The following is a 12,982-nucleotide window of genomic DNA, read 5'->3' on the forward strand; positions in this document are numbered from 1 at the left end:
TGAGCTGCCCTGATGAAGAATGGAGGCTTGTTGCCTGCTGGATCCTGGCCAGTTCCTCAGTTCCGCGTCGGAGGAGCCCAACGCTTCAGGCTGGAGAAGCGAAGCCCACGCGCCTCTTCAGCTGTTGGGGCTTGAAGAAAGAAGAACTGCTGCTTTGTTTGTGTGTGTGTGTGTGTGTGTGTGTGTGTGTGTGTGTGTGTGGAGTGGGGTTGTCAGGAAGAACTCAGAGATAATCAAAATCTCCCAGGAGGAAACATGGAAAGAGCCCAGAAGTTCTGCTTCGATGGACGTCCCACCAGAGTCTCTCTGGATCTGGGGCCCATTTTGTGTGACCGGGTGGGTGCAGACACACAATTGTGGGGCAGGTTCGGACTCTGCCTCCTCCTTCAGCCGCAGGTGGAGACCCAGTTCTGTCCTTCTGAGGCCGGTGTTGGGCCAGGGCGGAGTTTGACCCCTCCAGCCCCCTCCCCCATCCCAGGAAAGGACTGAGGCCATCTCAGGATACAGGCCCTGTGGGACGTCTGCCTGCTGCAGCCAGGAGAAGGTTGGGGCTCTGAGCGCTGCCTGATCTGGTGTTTCATTCTCAGTGCTCAACAGCTGGAAGCTTCCCAGCCCCACCTGCCCTCACCTGGCTGAGAGAGATCGGCCTGGCCAGCCTGAGGATGGGAGACCACCAGGAGGCATCAGGGCTACTGCATAGGCTGAAACTGCTCCAAGACAAGGAGGGGGAAGCTTCGGGGCCTCCTCGAACTCGCCTCCCTCACAAGATCCACTTCCCATTCCTCTTTTAGCCTTGTCTGATCTCCCTGAAACTCCCCCACCCCCCTTGCTCAGGTCCTGCCGTTTGGAAGACCTCGTGGGAGCCCAATTCTCCTTGTCTACAGAGAGGGGAGAAGGTTAGAGTGGAGCGGAAATAATGATAAACGGGGGGGCCACAAGGGGGGTCTCATCTTCCTTGGTCCTTGCCCCCACCTTTAAATTCAGGAGCCCTTTAGACTTTCTCCCCTTCCTGAGGCTCAGGGTGCAAGGGGGGTGATTGGGGGTCTCCAAGCCCCTCTTTCCATCCCTCCCCTGGGAGTGACCCCCCCCAGTCCTGGGTCAGGAGGGGAGAAAGGCTGCCCAGGCAGAGCAGGTTGGAAAACTGTCTCCAGGCAGAGGATCCACCGCTGGGTCCATTGGAGGAGATGTTAGTTCTAATTCCCGACAGGAAACCATCATATAAGCTGGAGCCAATTAACAAAGCTCAATTCACAACACATGATTTCTAGCCGTCTGTCACATCAGAAACAAGCAGCAGATGTTGGTTTCCTCAGCAACAATTATATAGTAGCAAAACGAATTCACAATAAAAGCAAATAGCCAATAATAGTTGGATTCATATAATCCTTCACTATAATGGGAAATAACGAAGTCCCCGAAATCTCTATTAAAATTCCTGGTTCTTTTTATAAATTATTATTGTATAGTTTGGTTTAATATACTGTCCACCCACCCACCCACCCATCCATCCGTCAGTCCGTCCGTCCATCCATCCATCCATCCATCCATCCACCCGTGGTGGGGAGGCTGTGACCCCAGAGTTCTAGCCATCAATGGGGCGGTGCCTCCCCCCTTGTCACCCGGGGCAGCTGCTGGGGGCTCCCTCCTTCCAGGCTGAGCGGGTGGGGGGAGCCCAGGAGGACCCTTCCAGCTCCGGATCCACTCGGCCCTTCGGGAGTCTCCGCAGCTCCAGCCTGGGCGCCCTCTGGGCACTGGGGGAACCCAAAGGGCATCCAGCCTGCCCCTCCAGGCGCCCAGAGGAAGGGAGAGTGGGGGAGGATTATGGAGCCGGCATGAAGGAGCCCCCTAGAATGCAGCCCCCCCCCAAGATTGAGCACGTCCCCCTCCCCCTCCCTCCGCTCCTCCCTCGGCTTCGGACTATCTCCTGTATCGGGCGAAGTCAAGGGAGACTCTACCCGGAGACCGATGACGCTACAAAGGGGAGAATTCCCATTGGTCCCCTTGCTCCTTCTTCGACACGCCCAATGCCGAAGTCCGAGGAAAACTCCTCCCCCCCCCCAATCCAGACCCACCGATTCCGCCTCTCGGGTTGGGAGCCTCCGCGTCTCTCTCCTCTCTCGGTCGAGCGCTGGTGGAGCCGCATCATCCATGGCTTTGGTGGGGGTCGCCCTGGTGCTGCTGGTGGGGGCGCTGGCCCGGATCTCCGGAAGCGGAGGGGGGAAGGAGAGCCCCGGTAAGGAGGGGGCTGGGCAGGGGAGGAGGGGGTGGGAAGAGAAAGCTTATGGGTCTCCAGAGCCTCCGACAGCCTTGATCTCTGCGTGGTCTCCTCCCCCTTCCTCCCCACATGCCCCCCTAGGAGGAAGGAGAGGGACCCCCGTTCCCCGAGTGTAGCCGAGGGGGGGGAGTCGCAGCCGGGCCCCTCCCTCGCCCCCCAGCGTCTGGGTCGGAGGGGGCTGCAGGGAAAGAGGAAGAGAAGCGAAAGCGGGAAACTGAGGCATTTTCAGCCCTGAATCCACAGGAGGGAAAAGACGCATTTGCGCAAAAGGATTTTGGCTTTTTTAGAAACTTCCGTTTTTCTTCTGACTCTTAAAATTGAGGCTTTGGAGGTCAGGCAAGAGGGGGGCGTCGGTCCCTTCTGGGGAGACCCTGGATTTGGGGAGGAGCCCAGGAACCCTCCCAACCCCCATAACCCCCACCCTCTGCTCTATGGGGACTTGGAAGGGGGGGAGGATCTGGGGGGCTCTGAGTGGCTCCTCCCAAACAGGCCCCCCTTTGTGAGTGGGGCTGGAGACCCTCCCTTTGAGAGGCTCTTAGGAGGGGCTGCAGGGGGTCTTTGGGGGGAGGGGAAAGAGGTGGGATCCCCGAGAATCCGTGAAAGGTGAACTAAGGTTTGGGGGGGGAGAAAAGTTGGTGCGACCCATGGAAGTTGGGGGTTGAAGGGCTGGAAGACTCCGGAAGAGTCAGTCTAGATCAGTGATTTTCAACCTTTTTTGAGCCACGGCACATGTTTTACATTTACAAAACCCTGGAGCACATTGAGGGGGGGGGGGGCAGGTGTTGGCTAAAAAAACTTTGGACAAATTTTTTCTCTCTCTCTTCCTCCCTTTCGCTCTATTTCTCTCTCTCTCCCTCTTTCTCTCCCTTCTTTTTTCTCTCTCTCTCCATCCTTTCTTTCTCTCCCTTCCTTCCTCTCTTTTTTGCTCTCTTTCTCCCTACCTCCCTCTATGTCTTTCTCTCTCCCACCTTCCCTCTCTTTCTCTCTCTCTTTCTTTCTTTCCTTCTCTCTCTTTCTTTCTCTCTCTCTCTCTTGTTCTCTTTCTCTCTCTTGTTCTCTTTCTCTCTTGCTTTCTTTCTTTCTTTCTCTCTCTCTCTTGCTTTATTTCTCTCTCTCTCTTTCTCTCTCTCTTGTTTTCTTTTTCTCTTTCTTTCTTTCTTTCTCTCTTTCTTTCTCTCTCTCTCTTTCTCTCTCTCTTTCTTTCTCTCTCTTTCTCTCTCTCTTTTTCTTTCTTTCTCTCTCTCTTGTTTTCTTTCTCTCTCTGAGCTTCGCGGCACACCTGACCATGTCTCGCGGCACACTAGTGTGCCGCGGCACACTGGTTGAAAAACACTGGTCTAGATGTCCTCCTTGTGCCCCCACTCCCCCCCCCCAATGGTAGAGAGAGAGAGGGAGGGGTGGAGATGAGCTTCCCTCCAGCCTAGAAATTTCCCTCAGCCCCTCCCCCATCCTTCAGGTCGCTTTCGATCCAGCCTTTTCCCTCCTCCCCTCCCCCTCTTTCTCTCCTCCCCTCCCCCTTTCTTCCCTCCCCCCTCTGCAGACCCCCACACACCACAAGTCTCCCTCCCTCTCTAGGGCTGAGAGGGTTTCCTTTCCCTCCTCCAGGGGGCGTCTCCCACCAGTGTCCCCTCCCCTCTTTCTGTGGGACCCTCCTCCTCCTCTACCAGTGGCTGGGAACGATGGGCCCTGGTATCCCTCCTGACGGCCTCCCTCCTTTTCTTCCTCCCCCCTTCGCAGCCCATTTCCTGCACCAGCAGAAGGCCGAGTGCCGCTTCCTCAATGGGACGCAGCGGGTGAGATACCTGTTGAGATACATCTACAACCAGCAGGAGTTCGTCCGCTTCGACAGCGACCGCGGGGAGTTCGAGGCCGTCACGGAGTTGGGGAAGGCGGATGCGGACGCGTGGAACAGAAACAAGTTCATCCTGCAGGACAAGAAGGCCGCTGTGGATCGCTGCCGTTACAACTACGAGGTTTTCCAGGGGGTCCCTGTGGTTGGCCGGAGAGGTGAGTGGGGGGGGGGGAGATTTTGGGGGAGGGGATCCCCCTTCCCTTCCCTTCCCTTTCCAAGGGGGATCCAGGCCTCTGAGAGGAATCTCCAAAGAGAATCCACGGAAGCCACTTGTGGTCTCCTTTCTCTGCATTTTTCTTCTTCATTCCGACTCATTTCCACTCCAACATCTTTTAAATCAATAAATAAGTGAAATAAATAAATGTATAAAATTAAATAAGCATATTAAAGCTATACATAAATAAATAAACCTGATTAAATGGAAACTGAAATAAAAATAATAAAATAACTTAATTTAATTTAAAATTATAAATGAAATAAAAAATGATAAAATAAAGTAAAATAAGTAATAAAATAATAATCTAAATAAAGAATAGAATAAATAATAAACTAAATAATTACAATAAAGTATAAACAAGTCTGCAGAGAGGGGCGGCATGCAAATCTAATAAATAGCCTGGCTCTGTTAAAAAAGTGCTATTGCTAACATGTTGTAAGCCACCCTGAGTCTAAGGAGAAGGGCGGCATAAAAATTGAATAAATAAATAAATAAATAAATAATATAATATAATAAATAATTGATCAATAAATAAATAAATAACAATAAATAAATAAAAATATGATGGGGGAACATAAAATGTACTTTGGACTCCTGCTGTTTTAAATCCAGAGGCCTCTTATTTGCCTATTAAATGGAATTCCTGGAGGGGCAGAGGGAGAAAGTAGGGATTTAAAGAGAAAGAAAGAAAATATCTTTTTTCCCATCCAATTAAAATCTCCACGAACTCCCATCTGGCCAAATTGGAACCTCAAAATCTTCACACTGCAGTCTTGAAAATAAGGAGGTTTGGGATGGGCTATAAAAATAAAAATGTAAAAATGTCAAATTGAAGCTTTTGAATTTCCACTGACTTAAAATCTGATCCTTCCTTTTTATTGTTAAAAGACTTTTTTCCTCATCCACAATTTGCATTTCCTGATTTTTTAAGAAAGGCCGTTTTCACTTTGTGAAGCCTCTGCCTTCATTTTCTTAGCAATTCCACAAAGGCCTTTAAGGTCCCCAGATACAAATGGGATCAGCCTGAAATGCTGCTATTGGTCTGCAATCTGACCGGATCCCAGGTTGGAAGGACAGATGACCATCTCAAAAGTGGTTGTTCTTGAGCAGGACAGAATTTACTGTCAATCAGAAAATCTCTCAAGAGGAAACAAAATGGTTGTCAAAGGACTCTGGGCTGGAATGGGTCAATTGTGGACCCTCTGTACCCCCCTCCCCACCATTGATCCACCCAGGAGTTTTGCCATTTGGAACATTTGCTGAAGGAGGAGATCAAGAGGGATCCCCTGCAAGGCCCTGCTGAGATCCTGGGACCCACCTGATCTCCTGAGCCTCCAACTACCCCCAATTTCCCTTTCCCCAAAAGATCCTCTCTGGATCCCTTCTCTCTCCTCTCCTCTCCTCTTCACCCCTCTTGCTCCTTCTTTCTTTCTTTCTTTCTGCCATCTTGGTTGATCATCTTCATGGCTCCGGACTCTCTCCTCCCCTCCACAACCTCTGCGTGAAGCCGCTGGGTGAGACTGTCCATCACCAGGGCTGGAGGTCTCCTCCGTATGCTGATGTTATCAGTTTGCGTCTCCACCTCTGGGGACACAGGTGATGCTGAGGCTGTGGGGGGATCAATGGGGGATCAGAGGCTTCGGCTGGACCCTGGCAAGACCAAAGGGCTTTGGGTCCATGGGGCAACAACATGGGGGGACTTTAACCAACTTTCTTCTGAGTGGAGTTGCATTGTCCCAGAGACCCAGTTGGCAATTCTGGAGATTCTCCTGGACTCCTGAAGAGCATCTGGCAGTCACAGTTCGGAGAGTATTCGTAAGGCTTTGGGTCAGTCGTGGTCACTTTGGCAAATAAATTTAATAAACAAATGAACAAATGTTGGGGTAATACACCAAAATTAAAAGTGTGGTTTCATTTTCAACAAGATCCCAGGAATCCTCCGACTCGTGCTGCGTCTGTCCTTTCTGTCTTCTGCATTATTTCTTTCCATGTCCACCACATCTGGTAGAAGGTTCCTTCCACCTCTGGGCGTTTCCAGCATTTATCCCTGTCAGACTTGCCTCTTTCGGGAATTCTTTTATGGAGACTGCAACTGATCCCAGTCACAAAGGATTTAGGAGAGGGTCTTTGGGGAGGGGCGGCATACAAATCTAATAAATTATTGTTGTTGTTGTTGTTATTATTATTATTATCATAATAATAATAATAATTATTATTATTATTATTATTATTATTATTCTCCTCCCCCCTTTCAGGATCCCTTTTGATTTCTTGCTGCAATTTATTTGGAAGATGACTCAAAACACAGAATATATTTTCAGGCGTGAAAAGGGATCTTGGCCTGAACCAACCAACTGGGTCTTCTGTTCTGGGCCCTCCTGTGTCTCTCATGTGCCTCCTTCTCCTCCCTCCCTCCAGCCAAGCCCAAGGTCACCATCTCCCCCACCAAGATGGACCCAACTTCCCCCAACACCATCCTCCTCTGCATAATGACGGGCTTTTACCCCATGGAGATCGAGGTCCAGTGGCTGAAGAACGGCCAGCCGGAGAAGGAGGGCGTGGCCTTTGGGGAGGAGCTCCAGAACGGAGACTGGACCTACCAGCTCCACGTGATGCTGGAGACCCAGCCCCAGCGGGGGGACGTCTACACTTGCAAGGTGGAGCACGCCAGCCTGGAGGCCCCCATCACCGTCCAGTGGGGTAAGTCCCTTCCCACCCACCCTTCCTGGAACCCGTCCTGCCCTGAGAAGGGGGAGAGACCCTCTCTGTGGTGGGGGGAGCCAGAATGGACCCTCCTGGGGGAAGGTGGGCCCAATCCTCCTGCTCAGGTGAGGCTCCTTCTCCTTCCCCAGAGCCCCGTTCCTCCCGCTCTGCCAGGGCCAAAGTCTGGACGGGGATTATGGGGGCTGTGATAGGAGTGGCCTTCCTGGCTGTGGGGCTCTTCTCCTACCTGAAGGCCAAGAAAGGTGAGTCTGGGGGGCTGGAGGAGTGGTTGTAGGGAGGGGTTGTGAGGAGAAGTATTTTGGGGAACTTCTGTTCTTGGAGGGTTTATTAAGGGAAGATATTGCAAGTTATTATGGGCTATCGATGGGGAGGGGGTCCCTCTGAGTCCTCCAGCCCATGAAGGGTCCTGATTGGCTCTTTTTCTCCTTCCAGCAATTCCCATCCAACCACCTGCAGGTGAGTTTCTCCTCTTCCTCCCTCTTCTCAGCCCCTCCTATAAATTATGGGGTTTTTTGTTTAATTTCTCAATTGTTCCTTTTTTAAAAGAAAACCTGCCTGAACAATATCTCTTCACCCCCCTGCCCCCCCCCAGTCCCAGGTGATCCTGCAGACTCATTTGGGTTTGTTAGTTGGACCCTTGACAGGCTGTTCTTCTTGACCCCCCCATTCTTGTGACAGTTCATTTTCTGGCCATGTGACCCCAGGCTCCCCCCTTTGCTGCCCCCCCATCTTAGCCCCATATTCCCTGTTCACATGAAGAATCGCAGCCTTTTGCCCCCTGGAATGGGCGGATTCTCTCTCTGTCTTTCTCTGCCTGTGGGGGCTGAAAGGGAAGAAAAATATGTTATTTGCAGTAAAAGTTTCTCCTTATATTCTGATTTTCTTCCCCTTCTCTTTTCCTGCAGCACTCGTGAATTAATCCTGCTGTCAACCTTCGCTATAATTCTGCATCATTTCTACGCTTGGTTGCCAAGAGTTACGGGGAGGGGTCTTGGGTAATGGGGGGGAGGATGCAGGAGGCCCTGTGAAGTGGAATAAGTTTCCTCTTCCTTGAAACCAGGGGACCTGAAGGAGACCGTTAGAAGTGACATTCCATAAATGTGACCTGGGTTGAAGATGCCTCCACCTGATGGTCATGGACACTAGGGATTGGCCAATCTCCAGAGGGGGGGGGGTCAAAAGGGGGTTTGATCTACGCAGGTATAGCACCTTTTTCTCCAGTCTTTGCTTTCACCTTGACTGCTTTCAGTCCTGGTTTAGGATAAATTCACTTTTGAACCTTGAAAAGGACCCTGAGTTTTATTCTTCTTAAATTCTGACTGTAGCAGCCGACACCTGCTCTCCGATGCACAAGGATTTATTTTTATTTCTTTGGTCTCTGATGGTTCTTTGTCCTGTTTGCAAACTCTGAAAAATGGAGGCAGAAGGTGGGAAGTTGGGGGGAGGAGGAGAAGGGCAGCGTGGACCTTCTCTTGCTGAGAACAGACCCCTCCCCACTTTCTTTCCTGTGAGGGAGGGGTGGAGACCATGTAGACTGTCCCCAGGGATGCTGGGCCGACCTGTCAGTCAAGCCCCCTCATGTCTCCTGGCTTTGAACCCACAGCAGCTTCATCTCCATCCTTCTTCCTACGAATCCCTTCCCTTCCCTTCGCTTTGCTGTGAAAGAATAAACTCCAGATGTAGGAAAACCCTGGAATCCTCCGTTTCTTCCTCCTCTTCCTCCTCTTCCCTGCCCCCACAGGAGGCCCCTCCCTCCGCTGCCTCTGGATCAACCATCCCGGCTACTTCGGGTCCAAAGCCAGAACTCATGTGGGAGGAGGGGGGGCAGATCCAGGAAGGGGGAGGGGCTGGACCCCCTTGCTCTGCTCCCCCTCAAGGCCCCTTTGAGGAGCAGAAGGCCAGCAGGGACGGTCCTCCCTCGGCAATTGTGGGGAGCCATTGGGGGCACCCGAGACTCCCCCAACATTCACCCAGCCATTTGAGCCATTTCTCTTCCTCCCAACTGGAGGGTCCTGCCCCATTTTGTCAGCCAATGCCCCCCTCCCCTTTTTGGGGACTCTTTCGAGTGGTGTATAGAGTCTCCTGCCTGATGGTATAAATGGTGAAGGCTCGAGAAAGGGGTTGGACTAGATGACCTTTATGAAATCCACCGGAAGCCATTCCTGGTGCAGAAGAAGCTTGAGACAGAGGGGAAGACCAGCTCTGCAAGGGGGGAGGGGCTCCATGGTGCCGTCTTGAGTGGAAGACCCCTTCCTTCTCTCCAGCACCCCTAGATACCCCTGGACAGCTCCACAACTGAGCCCGGCCCCCTCCAGAGCTGATCCAGACTGGTTCTGCAGGACTCCAGTGGCCTTGATCCCTGAGGTGGAATTTCCCCCTCCCCTCCCTCATTTGGGGTCCCCACAGGAAGAATCGGTCAGTGTGTGATTGTGGGAATTGTTGGAGACTCTGAGAAGATCTGGGCTCCAGTTGGCAACACCTCCTCTTGCAAGAGAGCCTGCAGGAACCCAAAGAAGGGACCACAACAAATGCACCAATTGGGGGGAAGGGCCTCAGAGTGGACTTCCTGGATTAAAAAAAGTAAATGCTTTTTTCAGTGTCATTGAAACTTCAGTCACTAAATGAACTGTTGTAAGTCAAGGACTCCTTCCAGTGGGTCACAGGACGAAGGGGCTGCCCCACCTGGAGACTCAGCCATGGGGCGGAGGAGGAGAGTCCCTGAGCTGCCCTGATGAAGAATCCAGGCTTGTTGCCTGCTGGATCCTGGCCAGTTCCTCAGTTCCGCTTCGGAGGAGCCCAAGGCTTCAGGCTGGGGAAGCGAAACCCACAAGCCTCTCCAGCTGTTGGGGCTTGAATGAAGAAGAGCTGCTGCTTTGTGTGTGTGTGTGTGTGTGTGTGTGTGTGTTTTGGGGTATGAAAAGAGCCCAGACGTTCTGCTTTGACCAGGAGAGTGATGGGCATCTCATGAGTCTCTCCAAATCAGGGGTCCCCAAACTTTTTACACAGGGGGCAAGTTCACTGTCCCTCGGACTGTTGGAGGGCCGGACTATTAAAAAAACCTATGAACAAACCCCTATGCACACTGCACATACCTTATTTTAAAGTGCAGTAGTCCCTCGCTATACCGCGCTTCAGCTACTGCGGCTTCGCTTCATCGCGGGTTTCTGAGGTTTTTAAAATATATATATATATATCTAAAATTGTAAATACTGTATTTAAATACTGTATCTAAAATAAATACTGTGTGGGAAGGGTTTATAAACACTTAAAACAATGAAAACGTACCAAACAATTACAATATAAATACTTAAATAAGTACTATCAGTCGATAAATTCCCCATCGCGGATTTCACCTATCGCGGCCAGGTCTGGAACGTAACTCCAGCGATAGGTGAGGGACTATTGTAAAAACAAAATGGGAACATACTATTTAGAGGGGGGGGTTTAAGAAGTCTGAAATTCATATATGTTTGTGTTTCGTTTTTAATTTTCTTTTGTTAACTTCTGATTGGCTATAAAAGGTTTTCTTGGCTTATAGAAAAATGTATAAAGAAAGAAGGAAGCACTTTGGCATAATGGTTAATAAGTTAGAAATATAATTGGTGTACTTTTTGAAGGAACATTACGGAGGGAATTTAATTAAAAGAAAATGAATGTAACTGGATGACAAAATTAGAAAAAAAACTTTTTTGATGATTGATATTAGTTACTAATACCACATTTTTTTCATTGAAAATTAGGTGGTAGAGTGTGTTGTTTGAATGCATGCTAAGAGAAAATTTTTAAAAAATTACCCCCAAAAAAACAGTCCTTCCTTCCTCTGTCCCTCCATTCATTTCATCCTTCCTTCCTTCCTTCCCTCCTTCATTCCTCTGCACTTCTACTTCCCTCACTCTCTTTCCCTTTTCTTTCTTTCTCTCTCTCTTTTCCCTCTCTCTCACAAAACCTCTGTGCCTGGCCATGAACTTGAGGGAGGGCGTCTCTCTCTCTGCTGAAAAAATGAGACTCCCCACAAGTCAACTTATGGGAAAGGTGGAGAGAGGGCGAGGTGACAGCTCTGGTGTAGGCACAAGTCAACACCGCTTTTACCCCAGGGCGCTGCTTCTGCGCACAGGTGGCAAGGTCATCCGACTGCTGCCTCTTGTTTCCTGGGGGGGAGGGGTGTTGCTTCCTGTTTCTTCCTGGTGGCGGGAAGAATATCGGTAGGAGTGGGCAGGTCAAGGTCCCCAGACACAGCCGGAGAAGCTGGATGGGGCTCAGAGCCCACGGGGTTTCTCCCGGCCGACAGCAGATCAGCTGTTGGACGGGAGAAATGGCGCCGGCTCTAGGAGTTTGTTTTTTGCCTGCGCAGCCATGCAACCACACAGGCTAGAGGGCATAGTGGCCAGGAACATAGGATATGGACGCATCCTGTGCTTCTGTCATCACCCGCGGGGCGGATAAATGGCCTCCGCGGGCTGCATGTGGCCCCCGGGCCGTAGTTTGGGGACCGCTGCTCTAGATCCAGGGCCAGGTTTGTGTGACTGGGTGTGTGTAAGCACACAATTGTGGGGCAGGTTCAGACTCTGCCTCCTTCAGCTGCAGGTAGGGACCCCATTCTGTCCTGCTGAGGCTGGTGCTGGGCCAGGGGGGAGTTTGACTGCTGCAGCCCCCTCCCCCATCCCAGGTAAGGACTGAGGCCATCTCAAGATACAGGCCTGTGGGATGTTGGCCTGCTCCAGCTGGGAGAGGGTTGGGGTCTGAGCCCTGCCTGATCTGGCATTTCATCCTCAGCCCTCAACATCTGGCAGCTGCCCAGACACCCCCCCCCATGCTCACCTGGCTGAGAGAGATTGGCCTGGCCAGCCTGAGGATGGGAGACCACCAGGAGGCATATGGGCTACTGCATAGGCTGAAACTCCTCCAAGACAAGGAGGGGGAAGCTTTAGTCCCTCCTCGAACTCGCCTCCCTCAAGAGATCTGTTGGGTATTTTGATTACTATTAATATTATTAGTATTAGCAGAGTTCAGCTGGCTTAATTTGCAGAGGAGTTAGCATGGCAAGAAATTCAAAACATGGTTCAGAATCCCATTTGTTAGCAATGAATGACCACTCCTTCCTAAGGATGAAAAATACAATCTTTACTTACAATTCTGCTCTTTCGTGCAATTACAGATGTCAGGCAGATAGGTTTATACTCCAGTCCATATTAATAACTTCTGGATGGTTCCATGTGTGAGGATGGCTTTGGATTTCATCTCACACATGTGTCCTCAGCCGAGGACAATGGAGGAGGTAGAAGGAGGTGAAAAAGGAAGGGTCATCAAGGCCAAAAGAGGATCAAAGGGGGGGGCATCTACTCTGCAGAGGTTTATATAGTCTGCAGAGTACCTGCCCCTTTTAGTCATCAAAAGTTGACACACTGGTCAGTTAATTGCGACCTGACCATAGAGATATATTTACAAGACAGTGCAAGCATGTAGTAGAGTGGTTGACCCCAACAAGATCCCCTTCCCCTTCCTCTTTTAGCCTCGCCTGATCTCCCTGAAACTCCCCCGTTCCCTCTTACTTAGTTCCTGCCGTTTGGAAGACAATTCTCCTTGTCTACAGAGAGGGGGGAAGGTTAGAGTGGAGTGGAAACCATAAATTCAATTTTTTCAATTCAATTTATTAGATTTGTATGCCGCCCCTCTCTGAAGATTTGGGGCAGCTCACAACAATAATAAAAACAGTATTATAATGGAACAAATCTAATAATAAAATTATATTAAAAAACCCCAACAATTTGAAAACCATAGAACACATACATACCAAACATAAAATATAAGAAAGCCTGGGGGAGATGTCTTAATTCCCCCATGCCTGGCAATAAAGGTGGATCTTGTGTAACTTGCAAAGGACAAGGAGGGTGGGGGCCATTCTAATCTCTGGGGG

The 12,982-nt window shown here is 50.5% G+C and overlaps 1 protein-coding gene across 1 annotated transcript; it reads left to right on the forward strand.

The window, feature by feature from the left end:
* The first annotated feature begins 2,070 nt into the window (after positions 1-2,070).
* LOC139162952 (rano class II histocompatibility antigen, A beta chain-like) lies at positions 2,071-8,355 on the forward strand. Its single transcript, XM_070743865.1, has 6 exons — positions 2,071-2,233; positions 4,013-4,282; positions 6,763-7,044; positions 7,197-7,310; positions 7,501-7,524; positions 7,974-8,355. The coding sequence occupies exons 1-6, from the start codon at positions 2,149-2,151 to the stop codon at positions 7,985-7,987; spliced, it is 789 nt and encodes a 262-aa protein (XP_070599966.1). The 5' UTR covers positions 2,071-2,148; the 3' UTR covers positions 7,988-8,355.
* The last annotated feature ends 4,627 nt before the right edge of the window (positions 8,356-12,982 follow it).

The sequence above is a fragment of the Erythrolamprus reginae genome, chromosome 2, assembly GCF_031021105.1.
Source record: "Erythrolamprus reginae isolate rEryReg1 chromosome 2, rEryReg1.hap1, whole genome shotgun sequence".
NCBI classification, from domain to species: domain Eukaryota; kingdom Metazoa; phylum Chordata; class Lepidosauria; order Squamata; family Dipsadidae; genus Erythrolamprus; species Erythrolamprus reginae.